This window comes from Lithobates pipiens, unplaced genomic scaffold (genome assembly GCF_037356315.1).
Source record: "Lithobates pipiens isolate NorthernLeopardFrog02 unplaced genomic scaffold, aLitPip1_a1.2 Scaffold_13, whole genome shotgun sequence".
NCBI lineage: Eukaryota > Metazoa > Chordata > Amphibia > Anura > Ranidae > Lithobates > Lithobates pipiens.
In genome coordinates, this window is record NW_027507718.1 from 539,187,611 (window position 1) to 539,200,649 (window position 13,039).

At 51.7% G+C, this 13,039-nt stretch overlaps 1 protein-coding gene across 1 annotated transcript in view; it reads right to left on the bottom strand.

Annotated features, from left to right (window-relative positions):
• Positions 1 to 13,039, bottom strand: part of LOC143975971 (uncharacterized) — an 87,487-nt gene that overhangs the window by 24,196 nt on the left and 50,252 nt on the right. Inside the window, exons 4-10 of the mRNA XM_077478499.1 lie at positions 12,880 to 12,954; positions 12,198 to 12,332; positions 12,011 to 12,088; positions 11,644 to 11,795; positions 8,658 to 8,712; positions 3,028 to 3,102; positions 2,639 to 2,765 (exon numbers count right to left, since the gene is read on the bottom strand). Of these exons, the coding sequence (XP_077334625.1) occupies positions 2,639 to 2,765; positions 3,028 to 3,102; positions 8,658 to 8,712; positions 11,644 to 11,795; positions 12,011 to 12,088; positions 12,198 to 12,332; positions 12,880 to 12,954 (697 nt within the window). The remainder of the gene's footprint in view (positions 1 to 2,638; positions 2,766 to 3,027; positions 3,103 to 8,657; positions 8,713 to 11,643; positions 11,796 to 12,010; positions 12,089 to 12,197; positions 12,333 to 12,879; positions 12,955 to 13,039) is intronic.

Consider the following 13,039-nt stretch of genomic DNA (forward strand, 5'->3'; position numbering starts at 1 on the left):
TAAAGCAGCACTGATGGGCACTGACAAGCACTGATGAGGCAGCACTGAAGGGCACTGATTACATGGCACTGATGAGGCAGCACTGATAGGCAGCAATGATGGGCAATGATAGGTGGCAATAATGGGCACTGATAGGCGACATTGATGGGCGGTGACAGGCTGCACTGATGGACACTGATTAGCTGGCACTGATGTCCACCGATAGGTGACAATGATGGGTGCTACTAATATGCATCACTGATGGGCATTGATAAGCCTGCACTGATGGGCACTGGCGAGGCAGCACTGAAGGGCACTGATTAGGTGGCACTGATGAAGCACTGATAGGCGGCAATGAAGGGCACCATTGATGAGCACTGATAGGCTGCACTGATGGGCACTGTTGGGGCTGCCCTGATTATCAGTGTAGATGTCACCTGTGTGGACTACTGGCTCTACTCTCCTCACGCACGAGGAGAGGACTGCTGGTAACCTGGAAAATCCTGTTTACACTGTAATCAGCTGTGACTGGACACAGCTGATCACATGGTAAAGAGCCGCTGTGATTGGCTCTTTACCCTGATCACAGGTCCCTGCTGATGCACTTTGCGCAGGGGGCACATGGGAAGGGTGATCATGGGAGGACATCAATACACATCCACCTGGAAATATGAGATCGTCATTCAGCTATAGCGTTAAGTTAAAGCCCTGGCTCCTGGGTTTGGCACGCTTTATGGGAGTAGGTAGTGCAGGGAAAGGTACCCCGTCTGTTAGGGACCATGCTAATGGTAGGGAAAGGATCCTGATGAGGAGGATCCTGATGAGTAGGGAAAGTGTAGGGTCGCATCTCTTCTGGACATTGTCCCGATTGGTCACGGGGCAGCCAGGCCATATTATGCCCCTCTCTACAGATGCCGTCATTCCGTCTGGAACCCGCTCTGTTCACGTTGCTGTAACCGTGAGTGCACCTGGTTGGGCAGTCTTCCCACCAGGGTTGCTGTGAACTGCTGCTGCATTGCTTCATTATTGGACTGGACTGTGTGAATTATTGCCTCCGGCACGCTGCACCCCACCTACAGATTGACCATCAGTCCATTGGACAGATTGGAAAATAACCTTCAGAGTAGACCGAACAGGGAGTTGCAGCTAAGGGGTGACTGTGGATCCAAAAACATAGACTGACCACATGACCTCCATCAAAGACTGATCTCTGGCCTGCAACTCTATGCTGGAGATCAGTAGACAATATGGACTAATGACCAGCAACACAGACCGACCAATGACCAGCAACACAGACTGACCAATGACCAGCAACACAGACCGACCAATGACCAGCAACACAGACTGACCAATGACCAGCAACACAGACCGACCAATGACCAGCAACACAGACTGACCAATGACCAGCAACACAGACCGACCAATGACCAGCAACACAGACCGACCAATGACCAGCAACACAGACCGACCAATGACCAGCAACACAGACCGACCAATGACCAGCAACACAGAACCGACCAATGACCAGCAACACAGACCGACCAAAGACCAGCAACACAGAACCGACCAATGACCAGCAACACAGACCGACCAATGACCAGCAACACAGACCGACCAATGACCAGCAACACAGAACCGACCAATGACCAGCAACACAGACCGACCAATGACCAGCAACACAGACCGACCAAAGACCAGCAACACAGACTGACCAATGACCAGCAACACAGACCGACCAAAGACCAGCAACACAGACTGACCAATGACCAGCAACACAGACCGACCAAAGACCAGCAACACAGACTGACCAATGACCAGCAACAGAGACCGACCAAAGACCAGCAACAAAGACCGACCAAAGATCAGCAACAGAGACCGACCAAAGATCAGCAACAGAGACCGACCAAAGACCAGCAACACAGACCGACCAATGACCAGCAACACAGACCGACCAATGACCAGCAACACAGACCGACCAAAGACCAGCAACACAGACCGACCAATGACCAGCAACACAGACCGACCAATGACCAGCAACACAGACCGACCAAAGACCAGCAACACAGACCGACCAATGACCAGCAACACAGAACCGACCAATGACCAGCAACACAGAACCGACCAATGACCAGCAACACAGAACCAACCAATGACCAGCAACACAGACCGACCAATGACCAGCAACACAGACCAACCAATGACCAGCAACACAGAACCGACCAATGACCAGCAACACAGACCGACCAATGCCCAGCAACACAGAACCGACCAATGGAACACACAGAACCGACCAATGACCAGCAACACAGAACTGACCAATGCCCAGCAACACAGAACCGACCAATGCCCAGCAACACAGAACCGACCAATGCCCAGCAACACAGAACCGACCAATGACCAACAACACAGAACCGACCAATGACCAGCAACACAGAACCGACCAATGACCAGCAACACAGACCGACCAATGACCAGCAACACAGACCTACCAATGACCAGCAACACAGACCGACCAATGACCAGCAGGAGAGGATGGATATCAAGCTGCTTCTCAGGCTGTCTACAGATCTGAAGCTTTGACTGCTAGCTGGAGGGAAAGGAATTCTACCCCTAATGTACCCAAGACAGCCAAGTGACCCATGAAAAGATTTGGACTCACTGGACGGAGATCTCCCTGGAGAGCTGGGAGTGGACGGTGGGGAGTTGGAACAGGATACAGAGCGCTCATGCTGCCGGAAGATGTCCCGAGGGTGCATTGACCTTCCAGAAACCAGTGCTGCCGCCTCCTGTAAATGATACAACAAAGAGTTGAAGATCATTATTACATCAGTGAAACATTTGCAGACTTGTATTCAAAACATACAGCAACAATTCCTTGACTAACTCATCCAAGCCAATGGAGAACCCCAACCACCTCCATCCTGGACAACTTGCAGGATTCCCTACCATGCACCCAGTGACTACCTAAGATACATAATAAAGATTCAATCTCCCATTGGCTCGGATGTGAAGAAGACTGATGATGGGCAATGTAGAAGACACACTCACCGCGGCCATCTCGATGGACTGACTGCGCCTAAATCTTCCTTTCATCTCCTCTTCAAACTCCTTCTGCTGCTGGGCCTGAAACATCCAAAGCAGAAGAGCACACCATCAGCAGGAGAATCTCAGCCTGCAGATAACCAGACCCACCCATGTCTATCAGAACTAGATTATGTAGTTCAGCTTGTACCCGGCTGCAGTAATAACGTTGCCTTTGAGACGGTTGAGAAGCTTTCAGAAACATCTATCGTTGTGACTGCTTTGGCCTGTGGTGTGCCGCCAATCAGCGATCAGGGCTGGTGACACAATGTTGTATAACCAGAAGTGGAGAAGTCATTGGAGATCAATACAAACGATTGTATGAACTTTGGGTGATGCTCCAGCTGTTCACTTGAGCTCAGTTGGTCCCGTAAGACTCATGAAGCCATTCTGCTCCACTAGACACCCAACTGCCCCCCATCTGCAGCCAGTCATCATCATGTGGCTTTGAATTACTAAAAAAAGCTTCTGAAAGGCAAATTCCTTTACTATCAGCATTGGGGTATCCTGACAAGATAACTGGTTTCACATTCTATTTCCCATCATGGGAACTGGTGTCTTTATTCAACCTCACCAACCATGTAAATGTATAATCAGGTCACTGTTACCCCATCCGAAACCTGAAGGAAGCTGCATTCCATTTTAGAGAATCATAGGTTCCAAGCCACCAGAGACCAGCTGTGTTTTCTGAAGAAACTCCCCCGAGGAGCTCTGGACTATGAGCTACCTTCGTGTGGCTGGGTATACTTCCTGGGAACACCTCCCAACAGATGACCTGGACTGGTTGTACAATTATCCCTTCTCGTAGGAGTAACAGCTACATCAGCATGGGCTGGCTGTATTTCCTGGAGACACTGCCGTAAGGAAATCTGAACAATGATCTCTGCCAGAGGGGGTGTCATGTCAGTATGAATGAGGTGTGGGGCTGGGCTGTGGTGGGTCAAGGTTGGACAGAGGCGTGGGGCTGTGTTTAGGGTGTTCATGCTGGTAAGGAGGTGTGGGGCTGGGCTGTTGTTGTTCAGGCCTTGACAGTGGTGTGAGCATGGGTTAAGACAGTTCATGCTTAGACAGATGCGTGAGCCTGTGATGTGCTTGTTTAGGTCAGGACAGAGGTGTAAGGCTGATTTGGGGCAGCTCAGGCTTGGACAGAGGTGTGAATTTGCGCTGTAGTGGTTTGGGCAAGGAAAGAGGTGCAAGGCTGAGCTGTGGTGGGTAAAGCCTGGTCAGAGATGTGAAGCTGAGCTACGGTGGCTCAAGCTTGGTCAGAAGTGTGAAGCTGAGCTGCGGTGGGTCAAACTTGGTCAGAGGTGTGAAGCTGAGCTGTGGTGGGTCAAGCTTGGTAAGAGGTGTGAGGCTGAGCTGTGGTGGGTCAAGCTTGGTCAGAAGTGTAAAGCTGAGCTGTGGTGGGTCAAGCTTGGTCAGAAGTGTGAAGCTGAGCTGTGGTGGGTCAAGCTTGGTCAGAGGTGTGAGACTGAGCTGTGGTGGGTCAAGCTTGGTCAGAAGTGTGAAGCTGAGCTGTGGTGGGTCAAGCTTGGTAAGAGGTGTGAGGCTGAGCTGTGGTGGGTCAAGCTTGGTAAGAAGTGTGAGGCTGAGCTGTGGTGGGTCAAGCTTGGTCAGAGGTGTGAGGCTGAGCTGTGGTGGGTCAAGCTTGGTAAGAGGTGTGAGGCTGAGCTGTGGTGGGTCAAGCTTGGTCAGAGGTGTGAGGCTGAGCTGTGGTGGGTCAAGCTTGGTCAGAGGTGTGAGGATGAGCTGTAATGGGTCAAGCTTGGTCAGAAGTGTGAAGCTGAGCTGCGGTGGGTCAAGCTTGGTCAGAGGTGTGAGGCTGAGCTGTGATGGGTCAAGCTTGGTCAGAGGTGTGAGGCTGAGCTGTGATGGGTCAAGCTTGGTCAGAAGTGTGAAGCTGAGCTGTGGTGGGTCAAGCTTGGTCAGAAGTGTGAGGCTGAGCTGTGGTGGGTCAAGCTTGGTCAAAGTTGCGAGGCTGAGCTGTGGTGGGTCAAGCTTGGTAAGAGGTGTGAGGCTGAGCTGTGGTGGGTCAAGCTTGGTCAGAGGTGTGAGGCTGAGCTGTGGTGGGTCAAGCTTGGTCAGAGGTGTGAGGCTGAGCTGTAATGGGTCAAGCTTGGTCAGAAGTGTGAAGCTGAGCTGCGGTGGGTCAAGCTTGGTCAGAGGTGTGAGGCTGAGCTGTGATGGGTCAAGCTTGGTCAGAGGTGTGAGGCTGAGCTGTGATGGGTCAAGCTTGGTCAGAGGTGTGAGGCTGAGCTGTGATGGGTCAAGCTTGGTCAGAGGTGTGAGGCTGAGCTGTGGTGGGTCAAGCTTGGTCAGAGGTGTGAGGCTGAGCTGTGGTGGGTCAAGCTTGGTAAGAGGTGTGAGGCTGAGCTGTGGTGGGTCAAGCTTGGTAAGAGGTGTGAGGCTGAGCTGTGATGGGTCAAGCTTGGTCAGAGGTGTGAGGCTGAGCTGTGGTGGGTCAAGCTTGGTAAGAGGTGTGAGGCTGAGCTGTGATGGGTCAAGCTTGGTCAGAGGTGTGAGGCTGAGCTGTGGTGGGTCAAGCTTGGTCAGAGGTGTGAGGCTGAGCTGTGGTGGGTCAAGCTTGGTCAGAGGTGTGAGGCTGAGCTGTGGTGGGTCAAGCTTGGTCAGAGGTGTGAGGCTGAGCTGTGGTGGGTCAAGCTTGGTCAGAGGTGTGAGGCTGAGCTGTGGTGGGTCAAGCTTGGTCAGAGGTGTGAGGCTGAGCTGTGATGGGTCAAGCTTGGTCAGAGGTGTGAGGCTGAGCTGTGGTGGGTCAAGCTTGGTCAGAGGTGTGAGGCTGAGCTGTGGTGGGTCAAGCTTGGTCAAAGTTGCGAGGCTGAGCTGTGGTGGGTCAAGCTTGGTAAGAGGTGTGAGGCTGAGCTGTGATGGGTCAAGCTTGGTCAGAGGTGTGAGGCTGAGCTGTGGTGGGTCAAGCTTGGTCAGAGGTGTGAGGCTGAGCTGTGGTGGGTCAAGCTTGGTCAGAGGTGTGAGGCTGAGCTGTGGTGGGTCAAGCTTGGTCAGAGGTGTGAGGATGAGCTGTAATGGGTCAAGCTTGGTCAGAAGTGTGAAGCTGAGCTGCGGTGGGTCAAGCTTGGTAAGAGGTGTGAGGCTGAGCTGTGGTGGGTCAAGCTTGGTAAGAGGTGTGAGGCTGAGCTATGGTGGGTCAAGCTTGGTCAGAGGTGTGAGGATGAGCTGTGGTGGGTCAAGCTTGGTAAGAGGTGTGAGGTTGAGCTGTGGTGGGTCAAGCTTGGTCAGAGGTGTGAGGATGAGCTGTGGTGGGTCAAGCTTGGTAAGAGGTGTGAGGCTGAGCTATGGTGGGTCAAGCTTGGTAAGAGGTGTGAGGCTGAGCTATGGTGGGTCAAGCTTGGTAAGAGGTGTGAGGCTGAACTGTGGTGGGTCAAGCTTGGTCAGAGGTGTGAGGTTGAGCTGTGGTGGGTCAAGCTTGGTCAGAGGTGTGAGGTTGAGCTGTGGTGGGTCAAGCTTGGTCAGAGGTGTGAGGTTGAGCTGTGGTGGGTCAAGCTTGGTCAGAGGTGTGAGGTTGAGCTGTGGTGGGTCAAGCTTGGTCAGAGGTGTGAGGCTGAGCTGTGGTGGGTAACGCTTGGTCAGAGGTGTGAGGCTGAGCTGTGGTGGGTCAAGCTTGGTCAGAGGTGTGAGGATGAGCTGTAATGGGTCAAGCTTGGTCAGAAGTGTGAAGCTGAGCTGCGGTGGGTCAAGCTTGGTAAGAAGTGTGAAACTGAGCTGTAATGGGTCAAGCTTGGTCAGAAGTGTGAAGCTGAGCTGCGGTGGGTCAAGCTTGGTAAGAGGTGTGAGGCTGAGCTGTGGTGGGTCAAGCTTGGTAAGAGGTGTGAGGCTGAGCTATGGTGGGTCAAGCTTGGTCAGAGGTGTGAGGATGAGCTGTGGTGGGTCAAGCTTGGTAAGAGGTGTGAGGTTGAGCTGTGGTGGGTCAAGCTTGGTCAGAGGTGTGAGGATGAGCTATGGTGGGTCAAGCTTGGTAAGAGGTGTGAGGCTGAGCTATGGTGGGTCAAGCTTGGTAAGAGGTGTGAGGCTGAACTGTGGTGGGTCAAGCTTGGTCAGAGGTGTGAGGTTGAGCTGTGGTGGGTCAAGCTTGGTCAGAGGTGTGAGGTTGAGCTGTGGTGGGCCAAGCTTGGTCAGAGGTGTGAGGTTGAGCTGTGGTGGGTAAAGCTTGGTCAGAGGTGTGAGGTTGAGCTGTGGTGGGTCAAGCTTGGTCAGAGGTGTGAGGATGAGCTGCGGTGGGTCAAGCTTGGTCAGAGGTGTGAGGATGAGCTGTGGTGGGTCAAGCTTGGTAAGAGGTGTGAGGCTGAGCTATGGTGGGTCAAGCTTGGTAAGAGGTGTGAGGCTGAGCTATGGTGGGTCAAGCTTGGTAAGAGGTGTGAGGCTGAACTGTGGTGGGTCAAGCTTGGTCAGAGGTGTGAGGTTGAGCTGTGGTGGGTCAAGCTTGGTCAGAGGTGTGAGGTTGAGCTGTGGTGGGTCAAGCTTGGTCAGAGGTGTGAGGTTGAGCTGTGGTGGGTAAAGCTTGGTCAGAGGTGTGAGGTTGAGCTGTGGTGGGTCAAGCTTGGTAAGAGGTGTGAGGCTGAGCTATGGTGGGTCAAGCTTGGTAAGAGGTGTGAGGCTGAGCTATGGTGGGTCAAGCTTGGTAAGAGGTGTGAGGCTGAACTGTGGTGGGTCAAGCTTGGTCAGAGGTGTGAGGTTGAGCTGTGGTGGGTCAAGCTTGGTCAGAGGTGTGAGGTTGAGCTGTGGTGGGTCAAGCTTGGTCAGAGGTGTGAGGTTGAGCTGTGGTGGGTAAAGCTTGGTCAGAGGTGTGAGGTTGAGCTGTGGTGGGTCAAGCTTGGTCAGAGGTGTGAGGTTGAGCTGTGGTGGGTCAAGCTTGGTCAGAGGTGTGAGGATGAGCTGCGGTGGGTCAAGCTTGGTCAGAGGTGTGAGGATGAGCTGCGGTGGGTCAAGCTTGATCAGAGGTGTCAGGCTCAGCTGTGACAGATCAGGTTTGGACAGAGGTGTGAGGCTGTGGCAGTTCAGGTTGGGACAGAAGTGTTGGGTTGGGCTGTGCTGGTTCAGTCTGGCACAGAAGTGTTTGGTTAGGGTATAGCTGTTCCAGTCAGGACAGAGGTGTTTGGCTGGATTGTGGCATTTCAGTAAAGGACGGAGGGTTGAGTTTGAGCTGCAGTGGTTCGGGACGGGAAAGAGGTGCAAGGTTGGGCTGTGCAGGGTTAGGAGCATGGACAGAAGTGGGGCTGGTTTCTGGTGACTCAGGTCAGGACAGAGTTGAATGTGGCGGCTCAGGTCAGGACAGAGGTTTTAGTCTGGGTTGTAGGGGTTCAGGTCAGGACAGGGGTTTTAGTCTGGGTTGTAGGGGTTCAGGTCAGGACAGAGTTGAATGTGGCGGCTCAGGTCAGGACAGAGGTTTTAGTCTGGGTTGTAGGGGTTCAGGTCTGGACAGGGGTGCCATGTTTTTTTTTACCAGTCTCCCATCTCCCTGAATTGTGATAAATGGTGTACAGGGGCTCCCCCTCCTGGATAACTGAGAACTGCTTCCCTGTAATGAGAATTCTAACCCCTATGGACTCCCGGCTGTCACTCACCCATCGAGCCTTCTCCGTCCTCCTCTGCTCAGCCTCCAGTCTCGCCTGCTCCTTCCTGTACAGAGACAGTAATGAGGTTAGTAAATAGCCATAGACAATGCTTCGGTTCTAGAAGATCCAGTTCTGCAATGCATTATCCTGCACCTAGGACACTGAAGTTTTGGTTTATGAGGATGAAAATATAAAAAGTGTCTGACATGAAATGTCACCATCACAAGGAAGCTGACAAATATACATCTTCAAGGGGACCAACAGTAAGATTTCAGAGGGTAAGGCACCTGCCGAGAGACCCACGTGACCAGCGGTAGTCACACTCATTAGTGGCATCCATACAATGAACCCAAGTCATGTGACCAGAGGGGGAGCAGTGCTCCATTAATTCATGTCTGGTATCAGTATAATGTCCAGAGAGGACAATATGATGTCCTCACCGCTGCTTCCCCACCAGTTTGAGTCACTTCACCAGATGAGGTGACCTGTCATGGTATCAGTGCAATGTCCTCACCTCTGCTCCTCCACCAGTCTGAGTCATGGGACCAGAGAAGGAGTCCCGTCATAGTCTCAGTACAATGTCCAGGGAAGATGGTTCAATGTCCTCACCTCCGCTCCTCCACCAGTCTGAGTCATGGGACCAGAGAAGGAGTCCCGTCATAGTCTCAGTACAATGTCCAGGGAAGATGGTTCAATGTCCTCACCTCCGCTCCTCCACCAGTCTGAGCCATGGGACCAGAGAAGGAGTCCCGTCATAGTCTCAGTACAATGTCCAGGGAAGATGGTTCAATGTCCTCACCTCTGCTCCTCCACCAGTCTGAGTCAGGACCAGAAGAGGAGTCATGTCTACTTTCAGTACAATGTCCAGAGAAGACAATATGATGGGATATTGTTGTCGGAATGTCTGATCGTATGTACGCGGCATAAGTCATTGGACTAGAGGAGGTGTCATGTCTGGTACCAGTACAATATCCGGAGAAAACAATATGATGTCCTCACCTCTGCTCCTCCACCAGTCCAAATCATTGGACCAGATGAGCAGTCATGTCATGGTATCAGTACAATGTCCAGGGAAGGTGGTCTAATGTCCTCACTTTTGCTCCTCCACTAGTCTGAGCCATGGGACCACATGAGGAGTCCTGTCATGATATCAATACAATGTCCTCGTCTCGGCTCCTCCACCAGTCTAAGTCATTGGACCAGAGGTGTCATTTCTGGTACCAGTGCAATATCCAGAGAAGACAATATGATGTCCTCACCTCTGCTGTCCAGGGAAGACAAGATGATGTCCTCACCTCTGCTCCTCCACCAGTCTGAGTCATGGGACCAGGTGAGGAGTCATGTCATGGTATCAGTACAATGTCCAGAGAAGATGGTCCATTCAGTCATGTCTGGTATCAGTACAATGTCCAGAGAGGACAATATAACATCCTCACCTCTGCTGTCCAAAGAAGACAATACGATGTCCTCACCTCTGCTTGTCCTCCAGTCTGAGTCATGGCATCAGAGGGGGAGCAGTGCTCCACTCAGTCATGTTTGGTATCAGTACAATGTCCAGAGAAGATGGTCCATTCAGTCATGTCTGGTATCAGTACAATGTCCAGAGAAGATGGTCCATTCAGTCATGTCTGGTATCAGTACAATGTCCAGAGAAGATGGTCCATTCAGTCATGTCTGGTATCAGTACAATGTCCAGAGAGGACAATATAACATCTTCACCTCTGCTGTCCAAAGAAGACAATACGATGTCCTCACCTTTGCTTGTCCTCCAGTTTGAGTCATGGGATCAGAGGGGGAGCAGTGCTCCATTCAGTCATGTTTGGTATCAGTACAATGTCCAGAGAAGATGGTCCATTCAGTCATGTCTGGTATCAGTACAATGTCCAGAGAGGACAATATAACATCTTCACCTCTGCTGTCCAAAGAAGACAATACGATGTCCTCACCTCTGCTTGTCCTCCAGTCTGAGTCATGGGATCAGAGGGGGAGCAGTGCTCAGTCATGTCTGGTATCAGTACAATGTCCAGAGAAGACGGTCCATTCAGTCATGTCTAGTATCAGTACAATGTCCAGAGAGGACAATATAACATCTTCACCTCTGCTGTCCAAAGAAGACAATACGATGTCCTCACCTCTGCTTGTCCTCCAGTCTGAGTCATGGGATCAGAGGGGGAGCAGTGCTCCATTCAGTCATGTCAGGTATCAGTACAATGTCCAGAGAAGATGGTCCATTCAGTCATGTCTGGTATCAGTACAATGTCCAGAGAGGACAATATAACATCTTCACCTCTGCTGTCCAAAGAAGACAATACGATGTCCTCACCTCTGCTTGTCCTCCAGTCTGAGTCATAGGATCAGAGGGGGAGCAGTGCTCAGTCATGTCTGGTATCAGTACAATGTCCAGAGAAGACGGTCCATTCAGTCATGTCTGGTATCAGTACAATGTCCAGAGAGGACAATATAACATCTTCATCTCTGCTGTCCAGAGAGGACAATACGATGTCCTCACCTCTGCTTGTCCTCCAGTCTGAGTCATGGGATCAGAGGGGGAGCAGTGCTCCAATCAGTCATGTTTGGTATCAGTACAATGTCCAGAGAAGATGGTCCATTCAGTCATGTCTGGTATCAATACAATGTCCAGAGAGGACAATATAACATCTTCACCTCTGCTGTCCAAAGAAGACAATACGATGTCCTCACCTCTGCTTGTCCTCCAGTCTGAGTCATGGGATCAGAGGGGGAGCAGTGCTCCATTCAGTCATGTCAGGTATCAGTACAATGTCCAGAGAAGATGGTCCATTCAGTCATGTCTGGTATCAGTACAATGTCCAGAGAGGACAATATAACATCTTCACCTCTGCTGTCCAAAGAAGACAATACGATGTCCTCACCTCTGCTTGTCCTCCAGTCTGAGTCATAGGATCAGAGGGGGAGCAGTGCTCAGTCATGTCTGGTATCAGTACAATGTCCAGAGAGGACGGTACAATTTCCTCACCTCTGCTCCTCTACCATCTTCTCCTTCTCCTGGATCCGGCGCTCCCTATCCTCTTCCTCCAGTCGCTCTCTCTCTATTCTGGCTTTCTCCATCGCAATCCGTTCCTCCTGCAAGCGCAGACGTTCATGCTCCTTCCGCCTCTCCTCCTCTCTCTGCAGAGAAAATAGTGAGGTTACTATAGATTGGGGGTTGGGACAAGGATGAAAGCGGGCCTGGGGTCCTCTGTTCATTAATATCTGGCCTCCTGATCTCAGGGGTGGTTGGTGATCATGGGGCATCATGTGATTCCAGAACTATACATATATCTATAGCAATCCTTTTTACACCTTACCAGGATGGTCACTCTACACCCGTCCCTAAAGCTCACCTCATTCCTCTGCCAGAACGAGTCCCTCATACTGAACTTCATCTCTATGGCTGGGTTGGTTTTTGTGTAATTCGTCCCCTAAGAAAGGAGAAGAGAAAAAAGAACACAGGACTTACCTTTCACATAAAATTGGATTAGGTAGAGGAGATTGTGTCAGTCTAATGAAGGATACAATGGGGTCACTCACCACCAAATCGTGAGATCCGGGAAGTCTGGATCTGTGGAAGGATCGGGTGGGCTGTGGCACTTTGTTGAGGGCCTGTGTCACGGCCTCCTGTGATATGTCCTCTATCCGCTGGGCGCGGAGCATGACGCTGGCCTCCTGGATGAGACAAAACGTGGACACGGGTCACCCTCAGGGTTTGGGGGAACAATAACAGAATTAGCTCTCTCTTTGTTCTTCGCCATGTGCGGTCGTGATCTTTAGGGCTGGAGTAGTCCCTGTACTGCTGTTCCAGAGCATCATATGAAAGAACACATCCCCGGCATCCCTTTAGTCATGCATGCCCCTCTTGGTTGAGTACGTTAGCTGTGCAATCTGCTGATCAGTTGGTTGCTTACACTGTATTAAAGTGATCAGGAGATAGCGCAGCTAAAGTCTGCAGCACCCAGTGACCAGCAGGGGGAGCACCAAACTCGATCTTTCTATGGAGCCAACAGAAAGAGTGGGTGATGATGCGGTTTTCAGGACAGGACGAGGACATTGTGCTCCAGGAAACTGGTTTGCTTAAGGAAAAGCCCACAGAGAAGGAATGGTGGCGCCCCCTGCTGGGGTTTGTGAGGGAATGAAGATGATGGAACCTCTCACTTCCTGTCTGTATGCATCACACACACACACACACACACACGCCGTCGACACCTCCACCTACCTTGAAGAACCTGCGGATGGCGGGAAGGTGCTGGGTGCTGACCTCTTTCCGCGATGCGTCCACGTTTTCACCCACCTGCCATGAGAGAAAGTGGTAAGATTGGGGAGGACAGGGTGATATTTTCCAGGTCCCACCAGGACTGAGAATGCAGGTCAAGGCT